The sequence below is a fragment of the Ailuropoda melanoleuca genome, chromosome X, assembly GCF_002007445.2.
Source record: "Ailuropoda melanoleuca isolate Jingjing chromosome X, ASM200744v2, whole genome shotgun sequence".
NCBI classification, from domain to species: Eukaryota; Metazoa; Chordata; class Mammalia; order Carnivora; family Ursidae; genus Ailuropoda; species Ailuropoda melanoleuca.
The window spans coordinates 88164240-88183067 of NC_048238.1; the positions used below are offsets into that span (position 1 = coordinate 88164240).

Genomic DNA, 18828 nt, shown 5'->3' on the forward strand with positions numbered 1-18828 from the left:
GTGCTTTTGGCAGATTAGGGCAGATTAAGATTCTTCTAATCCAATTGGTTAATGTGCATGACTACAATACTGAAAAAGATGGACGTCAGGTATTTGATTTTCATCAATACTCTTTCAGGATTTAAAATTTTTATTATCTGGCATTAATCATATCATTTTTAGCTGGGACATTCTGAAGAAGAATTGAACTGAAACCCATTATCTGTGTTTCATAGCAGTTTAATTGAAGGTCTTACAACTACAGTCACTAAGACAGGGCTAAAAAGTTTGTTAAGCCTGTTTCCACTATTGGCCCTCTACATAGTTAAGCTACAAGAGCAAGTGCATGGGGACTTAAAATCTTCAATGAAATCAGACTGGCTAGTGTGGGCATAGCATGCTCCACTTATTCCCAGGCACAAAGTTGCACTTCATTCATTTTCATGTTATTTCCAGTGACACAATTTCCCAGATCCTAAGAATGGGCAATAAATCACTCTTTGAAAATAGCTGTAATTAGCATTCTGTGAGTTGAAGGCACTATGAAAGGATTTGACATTTGGGAATAATATTTGCGCCCCGGCAGTTTTCAGAATGATCTTTGTATACAATCTCAGTTGATCCTCTGTACCACGATAAGGCAATATTAGCTTCATCTAACGTAAGAGGAAGCAAAACCTGGTAAAAAGTTGTCTTATAAAAGAAAACAAAATACTGTTTGAGCACTTACTACATGGCAGAGTTTACAAGAGCAAAAATGACACAGTCCCTGCCCTCAAGAAGTTTACAGTCGTTTAGCTGGAGAAACAAACAAGGAAACAACTGACCATTGTCAATTACAATTAAGGACGATGGGAGCTATGGTAGGAGTATGTGCAGAGTGCTGTAGGAACACATGGGAAGGGCATCCAGTCAAGATCGCATAGAATCAAGTGAGGCTTTCCAGACTAGGCACTGTCTAGATGGAGACTGAAAGGCTGAGAGGGACCTAGCCAGATGAAGAGAAGGGAAGAGCAGGTTTGTAACAATGCTTCAGGCACAAATGAAAGCTGGTACAAAGGAATCCAGGGTTATACCAACATTTGGAGTCAACCAGTAGAATTTTATCGGGTCTAAAACCATGAAAGAAATGAAGGACCATACCTATAAGAGTAGTAAAGTGGCATGGCTGCATGGCATGTACCACAAAGGAGCAGGTTTTTTGTTGTATTGAGGTTTGCTGGGATTTAACATGAGGGTAAGGAGTTTTTAGTGTTGCAGTGGGGACGGAGGTTTGCAGAGGGTGGGATAGCCCGAGTAGTATCAAGAGAGTGGCTGACAGAGAAATAGTGGCCTCAGAGGACAGTCATGTTTGAGGCGGGTGCCCAAGACTTCATTCATCCAACTCCACTCATCCATTCTTCCAGGAAATATTTACTAAGTACTTACTGTGTGATAACACTGTGCTAAGCTATTAAGCAAAAGAGCAATTTGAACTCCAATCGCTGTTAGGTCAGTATTCTTTCTATTATACCACCCTGAATAATCCATCAACAAATACATCAAAACAATGATACTCAACCTGCTACTTTTAAGATTTATTTATTTATTTTAGTGGGGGAGGGGCAGAGGGAAGACAGAGTCTTAAGCAGATTCTGTGCTGAGTGAGGAGCCCAACTCGGGACTTGATCTCACAACCCTGAGATCATGACTTGAGTTAAAACCAAGAGTTGGACACTTAACTGACTGCGCCACCCAGGTGCCCCAATGATACTCAACTTTTTAATTTAATTTATAAATACTTGTTAAATATGTGGCCCACAATATGTAAAATGCCACACTATGTGGAAGTACCCAGTTACCAGTTAATGATGTCTGGTTATACTCCATGAGCTCCAAAGACAGGACAAGGTGAAAGGGGCTTAAAGTGGTACCTACGGAATTTTGGTAAAATACACTTAGCAGTAAACACTATCAAACACCAGAAAAAGGTAGAAATTTCTTGATGCCTTCAAAGTCAATGATCAATAAATACTTATTGAATGTTTCCTCTGGAAAACATTGATTATAGAGTCTCTGGTGAGACTTAAAAAAGTATATAGAGGAAAAATTAGAATCACTATGCTAATACAGCGAGGGAAAAATCAACACACCATACTCTCACCAGAGCTTGGTGATAGGTCTGGAATAGAATCAGGTTTGATGTAATTTGTAGAGGGGTAGGTTTAGTGTGGTCCTGCCTGAAGGCATGTCCTCTGAAGGTCTTTGGCAGCCCTGTGATTCAATTTTAAGTGCTTTGAACTTTGGTTCGGAAACCGCTTAATAAAAACTGCTTAATTGTGTTCTTTTTACAGCTTCTATTTTTTAAGCATTATTTTAGCAAAAGTTCAAATGTTTTACCAAGAGAATGATTTATGAGAGTCGGTCTAGTTTGTTGCAAAGGTAACTTTCTGATGGCACTCTTGCTGAATCTGGACGTCACATAAGATTACAAATCCCAGGAGGACAGCCCTTCACAGTGTTCTTATGAAGGCAGAATTCTAATGACATAGCCTCAAACTTTATATGAAAATGTAAATTTCTTTTTTTTTAAAGATTTTATTTATTTATTTGACAGAGAGAGACAGCCAGCGAGAGAGGGAACACAAGCGGGGGGAGTGGGAGAGGAAGAAGCAGGCTCCTAGCAGAGGAGCCTGATGTGGGGCTCAATCCCAGTACTCTGGGAGCCGAAGGCAGACGCTTAAAGACTGAGCCACCCAGGAGCCCCTAAAATGTAAATTTCAATCCCATAACATGTACATATGTGCCAATAGGAGTTGCAAATACACATTTTTTGCAAATATACATTTTAGATCATCTTATTAGTGCAATATAACCACAATTTTAAAAAATCTAAATAATAGGGAGCCTCATTTAATTAGAGTACCTCCCTTTCCCCTCACCACTGGCAGTTGGCACTGATAAGAATGACACAAATACCAACAATACAAAGCCATCCCCAAGCTTTCAGGCTCTTTATTTCTACACTGAGGCCCCAATTCAATGGCTTCTGCATCTAGAGTCTAGTACAATCATAGTGGAAGTAACTGATCGGAATAATACCCTCCTGCATACACACGAAGTCTTAAACCAATTCCACATCTAAATTCAACTCTACAAACTACGGCATGGGAAGAAAAAGGGGACTCATACATTTTAGAAAGCTTTCTGTCAATGAATTTTGAGCTAATTGTTGTTAACTGCAAAAGGTTTTAAACTTACACTTCAACTGCATAACCATTTTATCTAAGCTTTTTTTTATGGTATGGCAAGGACTACAAATCATTCAGACAAAACATCATACACTAAAACTATCAAATATGTTTCCTTGAAAAGTAAAAAAGATATACAGCAATCAAGGTGGCCAATATTCAAAATTGGGCCTCTTACAAATTTAATGTAACAGAAGAGAATGCTAAGTGTTATACATTTAATAAATTCACTTGTTCAATAAATATTCATTGCACACCTATTATGTGCCAAATATTGTTCCAGGCTCTAAAGTTAATCCCCAAAGCGTGATAGCAGAAAGATGGCACAGCCAGCCCAACTGTATTTTTAAGTCAAATTGATCAGATATGTTTCATGATCCACAGACCAGGCACACTGGCCCAGCCAATGACAGTGCAGACTGCAAAGAACCTGCTGACCGATGGCCCTGGCTGTGTGTTACAGCGAGGATGCTTCAGAAATCAGCTTTATTGCTATCTATGCAAGAGGTAGTCTAGGGGAAGCAACTGAGAAACACAGAGCTTGCCAGCCACTAACACTTGTGAGCATATATGGGGCTTCGAGCATTTGGGGTGAGAAGCTACAGAAGAAAGAGGAGGCATAACTGTCCGTGTATGAATTTTAGATGCTGCTCCATATAGCTTCTTTTCTGACTTGCCTCTCCATTATATACATCTGTGTCTTGCTTAAGAAAATGCAATTAAGAGAAAAAAAGGGAGCCATTCCATTGAATATTGATCCACTTCATTGTTTCTTTAAATCATATGTAATTATTTATGTTATACTTATAAATATAAAATGATAAGTTATATATTATGTATAAATGATCATCACCAAATATACGACAGAAACATGTATATGTACACATATAAAACATACAATTCTGCACTTCTTGTGACTCCCCTATTTTTCAAAAACCACAGATTACGTTCCTTCCAATTAGTGAAGGTGATTTGGGACCATATTATTGATTAATTTAAGACATGTTAGCATTTAGCCTGGTTGTATGTCAATATGATAATTTTTTTAAAAGTGTTCTTGAAACTCTGGGCTTGAACCATTAATGAGGAGACATAATTGGACTTTACCAGTGAAGCCTTGTAAATGTCTCAGCTGAAGCTAGAGAAATGAATCTTAACTCAAACCTTTAAATTCTATGAAAGGTCTGGGCGTATCCTTATTAATTTTTTCTTGCCTTTGAGCTCATTTCTAACTGCTTTCTTACATGACATAAAAGACACAAAGGGTCATTTACTCAAACAGTTAAAGACTCAAGAGTAATAGAATTAACTACTTCATGTGTTACAGGAATGACTGGCACCAAAACAGCACTGCATATGGCTCGGTTTATACTGACAGGGCAGCAGAATCCTCAGCTTTCCATATAAAGGCTTCGAATGAGAATATTTCCAAGGTTCCTGGGGATTCAAGATTTATCTTCTGTCACCTCTAGACCCTTTCAGAATTATAATGAGAAAGAAAAGTGCTGAAAATAAATAGAACTTATTTGTATATGGAGCTAGTTCTGCCTCACAGATGACCAAAAAAACAGAATAACAGTTTTCTGACAGGACGGTATCGTGACAGGACATGCTGACATACCTCAGTGCCATGCCTCTGCAGATATTTAAAACTGCTTTTGACTGTTCACATGAATAAAAAGCTACATCTTGAAACGCCAATTCTGAATCTTGCTCAAATCTTTGTAATAAAAGAGAATCAGCATGGAACACGGACATAGTCTCAATCAACTCTCTAAACTGAAACCCTCCGAGATGCCTCAGTTTCCCTGTTATCTATTGAACTGAATCTTCAATAGTCTTCTGGGCCTCAGCCACCTCACCTCGGGTGTTTGTCATTCAAATTATCTGATTTACCCTTGTCTGGTCTTTGTGTTAACTATATGATAAATGGGCCACAAAGAGTTAAAAGGAAGAGAACAAAGGTTTTTTTTGTCCCCAGTCACCACAATCCCAGGGCTATCTATCCCCTTTGATCCTGCCCTGTAGCTGAAGCAATTCACAGAGAGGAACCAAATTGTGTACCTGAAAGAGGATAGTTGCTTTGTTTCCCAGGGCCTGGTCAGCTATGTGACACCTCCCAGGGAGCCAGTCCTTTCCTTCTGAACTTATGCAGATCCTCAAAGGAAAGTACACAATTTCACTGAGTAAAGAGTTGTTTAAGAAGAGAACACAGTTATCAAGCCTACTATGGTGTAGGCTTTAATAGAGATGTAAGAAGAAGCATTAGAGGGTTAAACATAGTATTAGGCAAAGTGGGCTCAGGGACAGACAGCAGAAATGAAATGAATGTGCAGAGGCAACATATTATTTTCAGACTGAGAGCAAAAGGCCACGTCGCCTCAGAAGCAGCAAGGCAAAAGAACTGAGAAACTGACCTGCCTGTGCCTGGATAAAGAATGCTCAACAAGAGAGAGATGATCAATGGTAAAACCACACTCGTGTAATATATATGTAATTAGTGGTAACCGCATACTGTTTCATAAAATTAGTTTAAGAATCTATATAGAGAAGTCTTTCTATCAAATTTAGTTCTACTAGGTGAATACTGCCCATTTGATAATGAATCGGTATTTAGGAAGTGGTGAGTTGTACGTGACTATGGCTACCTATACGCGGAGCTAACTGATAAAGATGAAAAGGGGAGTTTTACAGAAATGATGACGTTCAGAAGGACGCTTGCAAGTGCAAGCTCTATACTCACCACTGTAAATACCCTTCCTCCATTTTTCCACCTTTCTGGCTCCCTTCCCTTCTCCAAAATCGTATTTCGAACTTACCTGTACAATATATATCTCTGCACACATAAGCATAACTTAAAAATATCATTTGTGTGTAGAGGTGTGTTGTATAAATGTCGATATAAGGAAAGATCGCCTCCCTTGTTAGAAACAAAATCCAGACCATCTGTGGATTTAGCACTGGGTGGAAACCTTCCTAGTTAATGACGATAGTAGTAAATCAAGGTGACATAATGCCAAGGGAAGGTGAAATTCAGGGGCTGAGTTTACTACTTGGCTGGCTCCCACCCCCTAGCTCCTTTTAGCGCTAAATCTTGGAAGATTTAAGTTGCATTAACTAAGCAGTGATGAAATTCCCTTAGCAGAGAATCCTAACCCATGATCTATGGATGAAGAAGGACTTCAAGGGCTTCCTGAGCCCCTTGAAATGGATGGCAGATATTGTATATATGTGCATTTTCTTCTGAACAGAAGATTCGGAGCTTTGATCAGATTCTTAAAGCATTTAGTAGTGTCTCCTCCTGTATCCCTTGCTGTGAAAAACCGTTACTCTGAGCACTGGGAGACACTAAAGGATATTTGGAAGAATGGTATGATCTGATTTGTGTTTTAGAAAGATCACTGGTAACGATACAGAGGAGAGTCTGGAATTCTCTTTTCCTTAGAAGAAGAAACTTCAACTCATTAGGTATACATCCTATCTCCCTTAAATCTGTCACAGAGTGGTACCCCAAAAATACAGAATTTCCAACTTCAGTTTGGCACTCAATACTGTTTGGAAACCATTTTTCCAAATGAGAATGAATATTCATTGCACAGTGTGGACATCATCGACAAGAGCCATACCTAACAGTGTTGCGAAAAGAATATAGGCTTTGGATGAGTGAAGGGGGGGGTAAACAAAAGGGAGAATGAACCATGAAAGACTATGGATTCTGGGAAACAAACTGAGGGCTTCAGAGGGGAGGGGGACGCGGGAATGGGATAGGCCAGTGATGGGTATTAAGGAGGGCACGTATTGCATGGTGCACTGGGTGTTATACGCAAGTAATGAATCATGGAACACTACATCAGAAACTAAGGATATACTGTATGGTAACTAACACAACATAATAAAAAATTATTATAAAAAAAAGAATATAGGCTTTAGTCCAAGAAAGTCATGGATTTATATCTTACATCTATTTACTATAACTAAAGGGTCATGATGATGAGCTCTACATCAGAGTTATGATAAGGACTAAATAACAACTCTATGTGAGCAGAATACTTGACACGCAGCGGTCACTAATACTTATTGCCGTTAAATATCCTCACATCTCCATCTTCACTCCCACCTCTCCTGACCTCCAGATACATACGTCAAAAACCTCTTGTTACTCATCTGAAACTCCTGACTCGATCCACACTTTCAGCAGATAACCTGTCTCTATCCAAGAAAATTTAAATCATTACGACATGAACTTCAACTCTTGCCACTTCACTTCAGAACTCACTTCCTGTCTCAGAGGAGGCACTGAACCCTTTCAAAACCTTTCCCTCCCCCTGAGATCCTAAAACATTCTCCAACAGAGCCTTACTCCAGTCATCACATTCAATCGCATTCACCCCTCAATTCCTTATAATCTGGGATCTTTCTGTCAGATTACCGAAATTGTTTGCTCCAAGGAAGTGAATCCCTGTCTAGGATGCACACTGGAATCTCCCGAGGAATTGTTTTAAACACCTGGGTCTCATCTGTGGAAATTCTGGTTTAATTGGTCTAAGGACCAGTCTTAGCACTCGGATTCATAAAGCTCCCCAGGTGATTTTAATGCCAGCCAAGGTGGAGAATCTCTGGTCTAAAGTAAGCAATGACCTTCTAAACTGCCTGTTTTACTGCATTTTGTCAACTTTCATCCTATTTCTTGATTCTGAAGTGTTTGACAATATTAGTCACATCTTCTGTTGCAAAGTCCCCTTCCTTGGCTTATGTGATACCCCTTCCTTTTGATCTTTCTCTGACATCTCAAGACCACCTCTTTTCTTCTACCCGCTATTTTAAATGCAATTGTTCCTCTGGGTAACATATTTGGCTCTTTTTAAATTTTGAACTGCACGTATTCTCATTGGATTATCTCTTCTACTCCCACTGCTTCCGGAACCATCTATTTATATATGTCTCCAAACACACACCACACACACACACACACACACAGTGACATCATTTCCTCGAACTCGAAATCTGAATTTTGAGCTATCTCAGTGTGGTAGTTACGGCAGTGGGCTCTAATGTCACACTGTCTGGGTTCCAATCCCATTTCTATTCCTTACTACTTCCATAATATTAGGCAAATTACTTAACATCTCTGTGCCTCGCTTTACTCATCCGTAAACAGGGATAATAATGATCCCAACCTCACAGCATTATTAGAATGACTGAATAACATAATCCACCTTAAGTGCCTTACTTGGTGCCTGGTGCTTAATAAACGTTAGATTTTTCTCTTATAATCACTGTTATCATTCCCTATGCCGACTACGTGGTTCTAGCTTCTAGACTCCCATGGTACTTTACATATATCACCATTATAACACTGGCCACATTGCATCACTGTTGCTGGTTTGTATCTGCCTTTCCACCATACTCTGAATTCTTCGAAGGCAAAAACTGTTTCTTATTCATCTATTAATCTTCAGAGTTTAACACAAAACTTGGCACAGATAAGCAAGTTTCATCTCAATGTTTCATCTCGAAGAGGTTCATCTCAATTACAGTTGACAACTGATTGACAATGCTTGCATGGAATGCTGTGTTGATGGGAATGTGAGGTTGCCGTTGGGCTCAACAAGAAAGAACACCATGATTTGATCAGGCATGTGTGCCAGGGGGCAGGCTGGAGCAGTAGCCCAAGTGCCATGGACATTCCATCACACGTTTAGATACTATGTAAGTAAATGTTTACCGAGTAAGTTTTCATGAACAAGTGATACTCAAATACATGAACCAACTGGAGTTACTGCTAAATAACAGTTTTCTCTTAGAGTCTAGGTTCTTTCTGGGCAGTTGTAGATTTTTATGCTAGAAACTTGCGACAACTAGAGGTACAACATGCTCACAGCACTAAACTCATTACAGGTGATCAAATGCTGGTAAAATTTTCACTTTATAGGCCTTGCTAGCTTCTATTATACCTGCCATCTGTGATCTTTACCATGTAAATACAGATCCTGAGATTAAAAGTTCTTTTAAGATTTTCACAGAAACTGTTACCCATAATTTTTAGATATTAAGCAAATAATAGTTTATACTCCTAAGTGCTTGAAATAAGAATCGAGAAATGTTCTTCTCAAATTTGGGCTTCTGTCTGCCCCTTGAACCCACAAATGGCAATGGTGTTTGAGCAGCTTCTGTGGAATGAAGTGGCAATATTAGCCTAGGGCAAGGAGGGGGGAAATAATAAGTAACTTGTGTCCATTTACTTCAAGATGAACTTCATCCATCTACCAAAGTACCTGAAACATAGCTGACGCTAAATGAATGCTTGATGAATAAATGAAAAAAAATGGATAGATGGACAAACGGATGGATGGTTGCATGGAAGCATGGATGACATGGTTTGCTTCCATGTAATCTTGGTAAATACAAATCGGCAGTTCTAAATTTTTTCCACCAGATGGCGATAATGTGAGATTTAAGCTTAGGTCTTAGAAAGAGGAAAACAACCAACCAAACAAAAACCACATAGGAGAAAAGAGAAGCCACAAAAGAGGTCAAGAAAGCAGAGAAAAAATGTTTGTGTCATCTGCAGTATCTCAGCAGTCTGTGATCTTGTGGGATCTGTAACAGGCCCTCACCGTACCTCCTTTTCATGCATGGGTGAGTTCACATTCATAATTACTGATGGGTAAAATGGCTACATTCAAAACTAATCTTACCTATTATAAAAATTATAGGGCACTTCTCAGAACTAAAATTATTATCCTTGGTTTATACATTCATATATTTATATTTTCATTTGGCTTACACTAATTCTTTTAGTTAATTGACGCCTCCCTTGGAAGTGAGGCTGCTTGGGAAAAACTGCTAGCCTCTGTGCCTCCAGGAAATCTAGCCCTGCTATCAGACCTGCCAAAAATCATATAAAATAAGCTTGCCTAGGGCTCATCTAACCCGTTAGTAAGGAATTGTGAATAATATTAGATTAGTGTCCATTCCTTAATTCGAAAGCTCTTGGAAGAAAATCAGTTTTAGAATCCAGTACTCTGTGTGTACCTGGGGGAGCGGGTGCTGCTTTCTTGGCAAATAAAAATAAGAAGTTAAAGATATTTTCAGATGGGATCAAGCATTTCCTCTTATTAATATTTCCCCAAAACAAGCCCTAAATTGGATGGCACAATAGCTTCCCTAAAAAGTGAAACAAATAAACACACTCAGGAATATTTCATTATAAATTAGGTAGCACATCACCTTCCCTTTTCTAAAGATCATCAGAACGAAAAGCCTTGTTAAACCTCTTTGTAAACCCTTGGTGACTGAAACAAAAAGAGGCTGGCAAGGTTGTCAGGGAAGAAAATGAAGGGAAATTAACATTTATTCAGTTCCTAAACATTTTCACACTTATGATCACAATGAATACTTACCATAACCTCATGAGGTAGGTATGGGAGGAGTATAGTGTAGTGAGTGATGGGAACTTTAGAGCCAAAGACTTGATTCCCAGTCCAACTCTTACCAGTTTTTAGCTGCAGAAACTGAGCAGCTATTTCTCGCCAAGTCTCAGTTACCTTATCTGTAAACTGGAAATAGTATGTCATACTTCATAAGGTATTCGAGGAGCAAATGTAGAGCACCTAGCAGAGTCCTGAAACAGAGTAAGTACTCTTCAAGACTTAATTTTATTATTACTTTTATCATTGTGATTATGGTGGTGGTGATGATGATGATGAAGTCAACTCTGCAGATGAAAAACAGGCTCAGAGAGCTGAGGTAACTTGCTCAAGGTGGCACAGCTAGTAAGCCTGAAAGGCATCCAGCAGAGTGTCTGCCACTATAGCAAGTGCCCAATTATATTTGTTTTCTTCCTTCCTGACTTAAAACTTGACGATTTTCTGAGAATTGTATTCCTTAAAAATAATGTCAAGCTCAACTCTAGCTAGGTTGATGCAAAGTACTACCACTCACATAAATATGTGAAAATTATTAATATCTTCTTTCATTCATAGGTAGTAATACATGGAATAAGACAACAAAATAGATTCCAGACCTCACCAAAAAAGATGATAATTGGGTCCACGGTTTGCCTAATGAGGGATAATTCATTTCTCCCCCGAAGAGGCACTCATTTTCCCTCCTAGATGTCTGTAAAGATCAGTGAGTCACTGACCGATAAGATCCCAAGTTTCTGGACTTTCACCTCCCGGATCTTTATACTTGAGTATATGTAAGTCAGTGCACCAAAGGATAGTGCTAGCTAAAATTTTAAATAGGTTGAAAATGTATTTATGTAAGTTCATGGATGATAGATAGATTCAGACTTTTGTCCTTGGCCTTTCTCTAGTCTCACTGTACACATTCTCCCTGGGTAATATCATCCATCCCCAGGCATCTCCTACTGTAGGATACTGATGAACTCAAATCTACTTATATCAACAGTCCAGATCATTCCTGAACTCTAGACACACATTTCCAAGTGCCTGATAGGAAAATCCACCTGGATGTCACCCAAGCACCTTATATGTAACATGTCCAGAATGATATTCATTCTCTTCCCTTCCAAACCCACCCTTCCTCCTATTTTCCTTCTCTTGGTAGATGGATCATCATCCTCCCAGGGTCCCAAACTTGAAATTGAGGCATCCTTGACTCTGTTATCTCTTTCAACCTCAACAACTAATCAATTACCAACTCCTATCAATTCCTCCACACTGATATCTCTGCACCATGTTTCTTTACCTCTTCTGATACAGCCAGAGTTTATACCTTCATTTCCAATCTTAGCCTGGGCTAATTCAGTAGCTTCATAGATTGTCACCCTGCATCCAATTTTTCCCAACTGCAATCAATCCATTACACTGATGCTTATATATCTACAATTCTCTTCTATGCTTCTCATCCTAAAAATCACATTCAACATGAAATTCTCCATCACTTAAAAGCTGTGGTTTTTAATGCTTAAAGGAAAAAAAGAACTCCTAAATTGGGCATGCAATACTTTTTGTGATCCAGCGCCAATATACCTTACTCTTAGCCATACTGAAATTTTCACCATCCCAGGCCTTTTCACAGCTTTATGCTTTTGCTTCTGCTAATCTACCCTCTTGTAATGTCCTTTTCCAAGTAAGATTGTATAAAAATTTTAAGACCAAGATCAAATATTACCTTTCTATGGACCCTGATTCCCTGCGTATTTCCATACCACTTTATTTATCTAAAAAAGTACTACATTCAATTGCAATGATTTGTTTGATATATATTTTCTCCACCACATTATGAATTTCCTACAAGCAGAAACTATCAGAGTCATCTCCATCCCTAGTACTGACTCAAGGCCTGACACATCGTTAAGTGCTAAGTAAAAGCTTATTGAGTACCAATAGGTCATTGAAAAAAAAGTTAGGATGGCATCATAGAAGACAAACTTCCATCTTCTCAAAATTCATTTTAGTCACAATGCAGAGAGGAAATACGAGGTCGGCTAGGCTCTTTACACTCAGTACAAAATTGCTTATATTTTTAGAACAAACTGCCACTAGAAGTGCATTCTTAAACTCACAACATGAGGTCAAGCACTCTACACTTCATTCCCACAACCCATAACTCACAATTGTTAAGTTCATATTCTGTAAAGACAAACTTACAGAAAAATATTTTAATGGGAACTACACATTTTTTAAAGCATAGATGAGCCAAAAATAGAAAGAAGAATGAAATTATTTTATAACAAATTTACGGTCATTAGCAGAACAAATAGGAAAGATTAAAATGAATTAGTTGAAAAGACAGATACAAAACTTTTACCAATTATGATAAGAGCTAAAAAATGTGTAATATAGTTAATAACATAAACATTTAAGGTATATTTAAATGTTAGTATGAATATATAAAATCTTCGGCTCAATTTAAGATTTCTCTAATGTAAGATTCTAATACTAATTAGAATACAGTAGTTTTCATTTATAATAACTGCATTTTACATGGTCCGGGGCAATGCCTGAGAATTTGCACTTCTAACAAGTTCATGGGTGATGCTGTTGCTGTTGGTCTAGGCTCCACACTTTGGCAACCACTGATCTAGATAATCAAATGAATTTTTTCTTCATCTCAACATGGACTTATTCATAAAAAAAAAAGTAACCTGTGCCAATGTCAGTATTTAAAAAGCAGTTTTCAAGGCATGATAAGTACTTATGTTTTGGTTGATAGCAACTTATCCCTTAAATCAAAAATTATAGAGCATAGATTATATGCAAAGTATTACAGAAAAACAGAGATCAGTCAATAAATCATGATCCCCAACAAATTCTTACTTTCCCTTAGGACTGTGTTGCACAAAGTGTCCACATTCTGATGACAGGTTTTCCAGACTTTTTTCTGGTCATCTCCACTAACCTTTCTAAAGCTCTTTTAGAAGCCAAATATTTGAGACTTTTGTCCCATATAGGCAGTGGCTTGAAAAGCACTTAGCTGTTTACTTTTCATCTTACTATAAATTATTTATCCTTCAGTCTGTAAATGGCTATTTGTAGGATTAGACAAATTGTGAATGCTCTGATAAGAGGATTGTTGCATCTAAATTCATGCATAATCCGTAAAAAGCACATGTAACCTACAACCTCAGCTGGACTGGTATATGAACAGATTTACTAAGCATATGTAAGCAGTGCACATTATTAACCAGTTAACATCAGCAAATTTGGTTTTGAAAACATAAGTTTACACACACAAGCATTCCCTACGGAGAAATAATATTAGTTCTAAAAATCCAGTAAAAACATACCTTGAGTAGATTTCTCCACTTCTTTCCTCTTCCTACTCTGGCTATTGTAATTCATCCTCAGCTCTTGGTTATACTCATGCAGAGTTTCTCTAGAGTTGTACGACTGTCTTGGTTTTCGTCCATCTTCACTTTCATCAGAAGAACTGGTATAAGCTAGATCCATTTCATGCTTGACTTTTGAGAGAGGCTGGTAGGGTTTGCAGTCCGTTTGCTCCATGTCTGATTAAGCAAGCTCAATTTCATGAAACAAAGGAAGAGGAACTCCTTTAATGTAAGCAGTCCTGGAAGAGAGGGAAAAACAAGCCTTCTTAGATTTGTCCTTTTGAGAGGAAATGCATCTGGCAGATTCACAATTGGTTCTGATAATACTATCAAAGGAGTGAAGCAAAAGACAAACTAGATGACATGAAGCTAGCCTAAGGCAATAATAACACTCTGTGTTACATGCACACATTGGCAAGCATTTAGGATTAAACTGGAGGCTGCAGCATCAGAAAATACTCGAGGTAGAAGAGAGACAGCCTTCAAAAATATTTGTATTGGAATGCAAATAAAGGACAAGGTTTCCTAAGGTGTGTGCGTGTTCTTAATGATAATGTCAGTGGTTAGATTAAAAAACATTCTAAGATTTGAAAGTGGCCAGGAGTACAAAAACTAACCTAGCACATCTCACATTTGAAATGAAAACTGGTAAGAGAACTACATTTAGAAAAAACACTCTTGCCTCTGGTTTAATACTGCATTTAAGAAAGGGGTTTTGAAGAAGGGGAAAATTCTGAGTGAGGGAGGCTCATGAAATAAAGTGTCCTCGAGGGGGACTGAGCTCTTTGTGTCCATATTGTGGCTTTTGAGCCTCGGGCTTGCAGAGAATTTTTAATGAGTTAGGTGGTGGTAAATTTTTGTTCTCCATAGTTCTGAGAGGATGTAAACAACACTTCTGGTGAGTACACTGGTATAGGAACAGCAGGATCTAAATCGGGTTTAGAAATAGAAATTTTAAAACTTCACGATAAATCACTGAAAGCACCCCGCTTTCCCCCACAGAATGCTGATCTCGAAGTCACAGGCTCTTAGGGCAAGTAGAGGCATTACCGCCTTACCACAGAGAGGTTTAAGTACATCATATGCCATTTGAGATGTCGAAGTCCTCCGAAAAGTTTGAAGCCCTGTAAAAATGTGCTTATTTTCATTCCTTGCATTATTTTACCATTATTTTCATCAAATGCTGCAACTCTGCAACTTGGTCCTTTTTTGCAGTGTTAAAAAACTTAGTTCAAACCCAAATAACTTTATGATTTTATTTTGCAGTGAAATGAACTCCTTTTTCTAAAGCTCTTCACCACAGGTGCTTTCAAAGCAATCTACAGACATCTAGTGAGTGGTTCCTAAATCATGCGCAGAATCTCACTTTTTGGAATTCCTCAAAATCTCACTTTTTGGAATTCCTACTATATGTATAAAAAAACACACGAAATACAGAAATCAATCAATAAAGCTTATGGATTGACTGATAGGCATTCAATGGTACCTAATCCTTCGTAGTATGAACGTAGTTTCATGAATCGAAGTGTTATTTCCCTAACCAAATGTTAAGGTCCTTGAAGGCGGAATCTGAGTCTTATCCTTCTTTAGAGCCCCCATACCACTTAGCACTACTCGAGCCACACACATAGTAGAAACTATTTAATACCTAAACTACAAATTCCATTAATGGTCTACAGAAACAGCCAGTTTGGTATGATGTAATACCAGAGATGAGCATAGTCGGAGAGAAAGCAAATCAAGTATTGTAAGTGAATATACACTGAAGATTCAGCAACAATCTAATCTCACGCCATCTCATGAGACATACTATCTATACACTCCCCAATTTATGGCTCCAGCATATTCTCTCCCCTGAGCCACAGACATGAATATCCTGCTGCCCACTCAATACCTCTACCTGGCTTCTCAAATTTACTATGTTCAAAACTCATGTCCAAATTCCCACAGCTTCCCAGACTCGCTCCTCTCATGGTCTTCCCCATCTTGGTAAATGGCAGCTCCATTCTTCCATTTGCTCAGGCCACACACACTTATTCCTGTCTTTCACATCCCACATGTAATCCATCAGTAAATACTGTTGGTGCTAACTTTGAAATATATCCAGAATCCAATGACATCCCTCCACTTCCCCACTCCCGCTTCATTGGTTCAAGCCATCATCTCCCACCCAGATTACTGCAGCGGCCTAACTGATGTGCTGCTTTCACCACTGCTCTTGTTATAGCACATTCCCCACACTACAGCCAGAATGAAGCTTTTAAAATCTAAGTCATGTCATGTCTCTCCTTGGCTCAGAAGAAGCAATAGTTCCTCATTTCCTTCAAAATAAAAGCCAAAATCCTTACAATGACCAACAAGGTCCCTACGAGGTTCACCTGTCTCTATCCTAACCTTTCCAACCTCATCCCCTGATATTTCCACCTATCTCATGCACTTTAGGTGCACTGGCCTTCTCGCTGTTTCTGAAAATCACAGGCATGTTTCCGCCTCAGGGCCTTTGCAACATCCCATTGTAAACCACCAAAAAAAGGTCACTTCTCATCCTCCTTCCTGTCTTTCGTGGCACTTACACCAAATGACATACTATATTTTGCTTATTTTTTTATTGTCCATCATCTGTCTCCCCCCACTAAAATGTAAGTTACATGAAGTGTTTTTATCTTTTCTATTCATTGTTATATCCCCCAAACAAGCACAATGACTGGCATGTAGTAGACTCTTGATCAATACTTGCTGAATGAACTGAATACACTGTGGCCCAGCAGTCACAAGAGGGGCTAGAGAGAATGTGGAAATGAATAGGTCATCGTCTCCGCCTCCAAGGAATTCACAGTCCAATGCTAGTGATAAACAACTCTACTGCCAAGCAGAATGAAAGGACTCATAAAGAAAGACAAAGCAATGTTTAAGCATCGAAGATGAGGATATTGGGAAAGACTGTACTTGATTCAGCTTGTTTGTTCATCACCAATGCCATCACCACAACCACCGAAATTCTACTGAGCATCTTATGTGATAAACCGATTTTAATCTCTTTCTCCTTAGGTTCCCATAGCATGTGCTTCATAAGGTGGACAGCTGGCTGGACTTTAAACCAGGACTTTGCTACAAATAGTGCAAAGTGAGAAACATATCAATAGCTAACTTACAGAAATATATCTTTGCAGCAGAGAACTCGACTTCCACCCAGAAAAGGAGGCATCAATAAAATTAATCTAGATTCACTGCAGCCAACACATACAGTTTTTGTTCATCAAAGAATGCAAACTTACCAAGTAGGGGTGGAGAGCTATTTTCCACATAAGGACATTGATGATGCAAAAATATCAATCAAGGACCTTATAATTAAAAATAATTTAATAAAATGCTTTCTGTTACAATATAGAAATATATATTTTATTTTCTCTCCCATCTCTCACTTGCTCTTTCAATCAAGTTTGGTTCACTCTGATTGAGATTAACATAGCAGAGGTATGGTCAAAATAGCATTCCTTCTTAAGTCTCAGTTGGTTATGAATTTACACTTATTTTAACACCATTCAAACCTAACAAGTTAAATTTAAAAATGAAAAACATCTCACTTCTAATGCCTAATGTTGTCTTCTGGCAACTATGATTTATGATGTTAAAATCACCCTTATTTTTATGTATGAAAATGCAGACATTCTCTTTCCCCTCAGTATGTTTATTTGCAACATGAAAATTCCTGAGAGGGTGGGGGCAGAAGGGAGAAAGAAAGAGAGAGGGAGAGGAATATTCCTATAGCCGTTTTGAACTATTCTTGAAGTTGTAATCACAGCTATTCACAACTATGAATCAGCTACTAATGTCACATCTATTCAAGGTTATTGAGGGTTCTTGGAAGCAATCTTCCTTTAAGCCACAAATTGGTATAAACCAAGAGAAAATAATCCTTTCCTGCTCCCTGACCCTCAACCACAACTTCCTGTCTTAATGTTCTTGTCAGTGGGCCCAGACAGCAGAAGATACATTCCAGCTCTCTTTCAGCACGTGATCTGGAGGTGCACAACTCTGTGCCTAGAGATAGGAAGCTGTGATAGTTACCAAAGTCCTGGGAGGCAGAGCTTGACTTCACTCACAAACGGTTCACTTTTTTTTAAATAAAAAAAATAGGACAACATTTAGAGAATGTTAAATCTAACAATATTTGAAAGCACAATAGTTCTGCCAAGATGCTGTTCTAAATACTCTACGGTTAAGGACATATTTGCTTTATGATTTCTTCATTCAGTGCCCAACATGGCGTCCTGGAGGTCCACTGGCAAGCAAATGTTATTTGGACGTGACGATCACACTGTCAACTCATAGAAAAATCAAATGTACACATAATGCTATTCACAGCATAGCAGTTTTTCTTATTTTGCTATTATTTTGATAATGAAAACTTTACAAAAGAGAACTGTGTAGGTAAAATATATGCTGCTGTTATGAAACTGTGAAAATCAAAGTCAATTATCTTCTCTACAGCAGAAGATACATTCAGATAGGTCACACAGTATAAATTCAAATGCCACTACCTGTGGTTTACCTTTGTGTTTTCCACTTGCTACTTGCTACTAAGATAAACTCCAAGGTGACTTTGGAAAAGACCCAGGGAGGCATATGTTTATTTCTTTAGTTGCCATAAGGCTATGAAGAGACGACTTGGTACTTGGAAACCATTGGCGTTGGAATGGCAGAATCAGCACCATAACACTAGTAGCAGCTAACTCAGGTGGCAGGTCTCATGAAGCAGGCCCACCAGGCACTGTTCTAAGTGCTTTTCACACATTAACTCCTTTCTTATTGTGTCTG

The 18828-nt window shown here is 38.5% G+C and overlaps 1 protein-coding gene across 1 annotated transcript in view; it reads right to left on the reverse strand.

The window, feature by feature from the left end:
• TENM1 (teneurin transmembrane protein 1) overlaps positions 1 to 18828 on the reverse strand; it is a 761614-nt gene that overhangs the window by 527920 nt on the left and 214866 nt on the right. Inside the window, exon 3 of the mRNA XM_034649058.1 lies at positions 13969 to 14249. Coding sequence (XP_034504949.1) covers positions 13969 to 14185 — 217 coding nt within the window. The 5' untranslated portion in view covers positions 14186 to 14249. The remainder of the gene's footprint in view (positions 1 to 13968; positions 14250 to 18828) is intronic.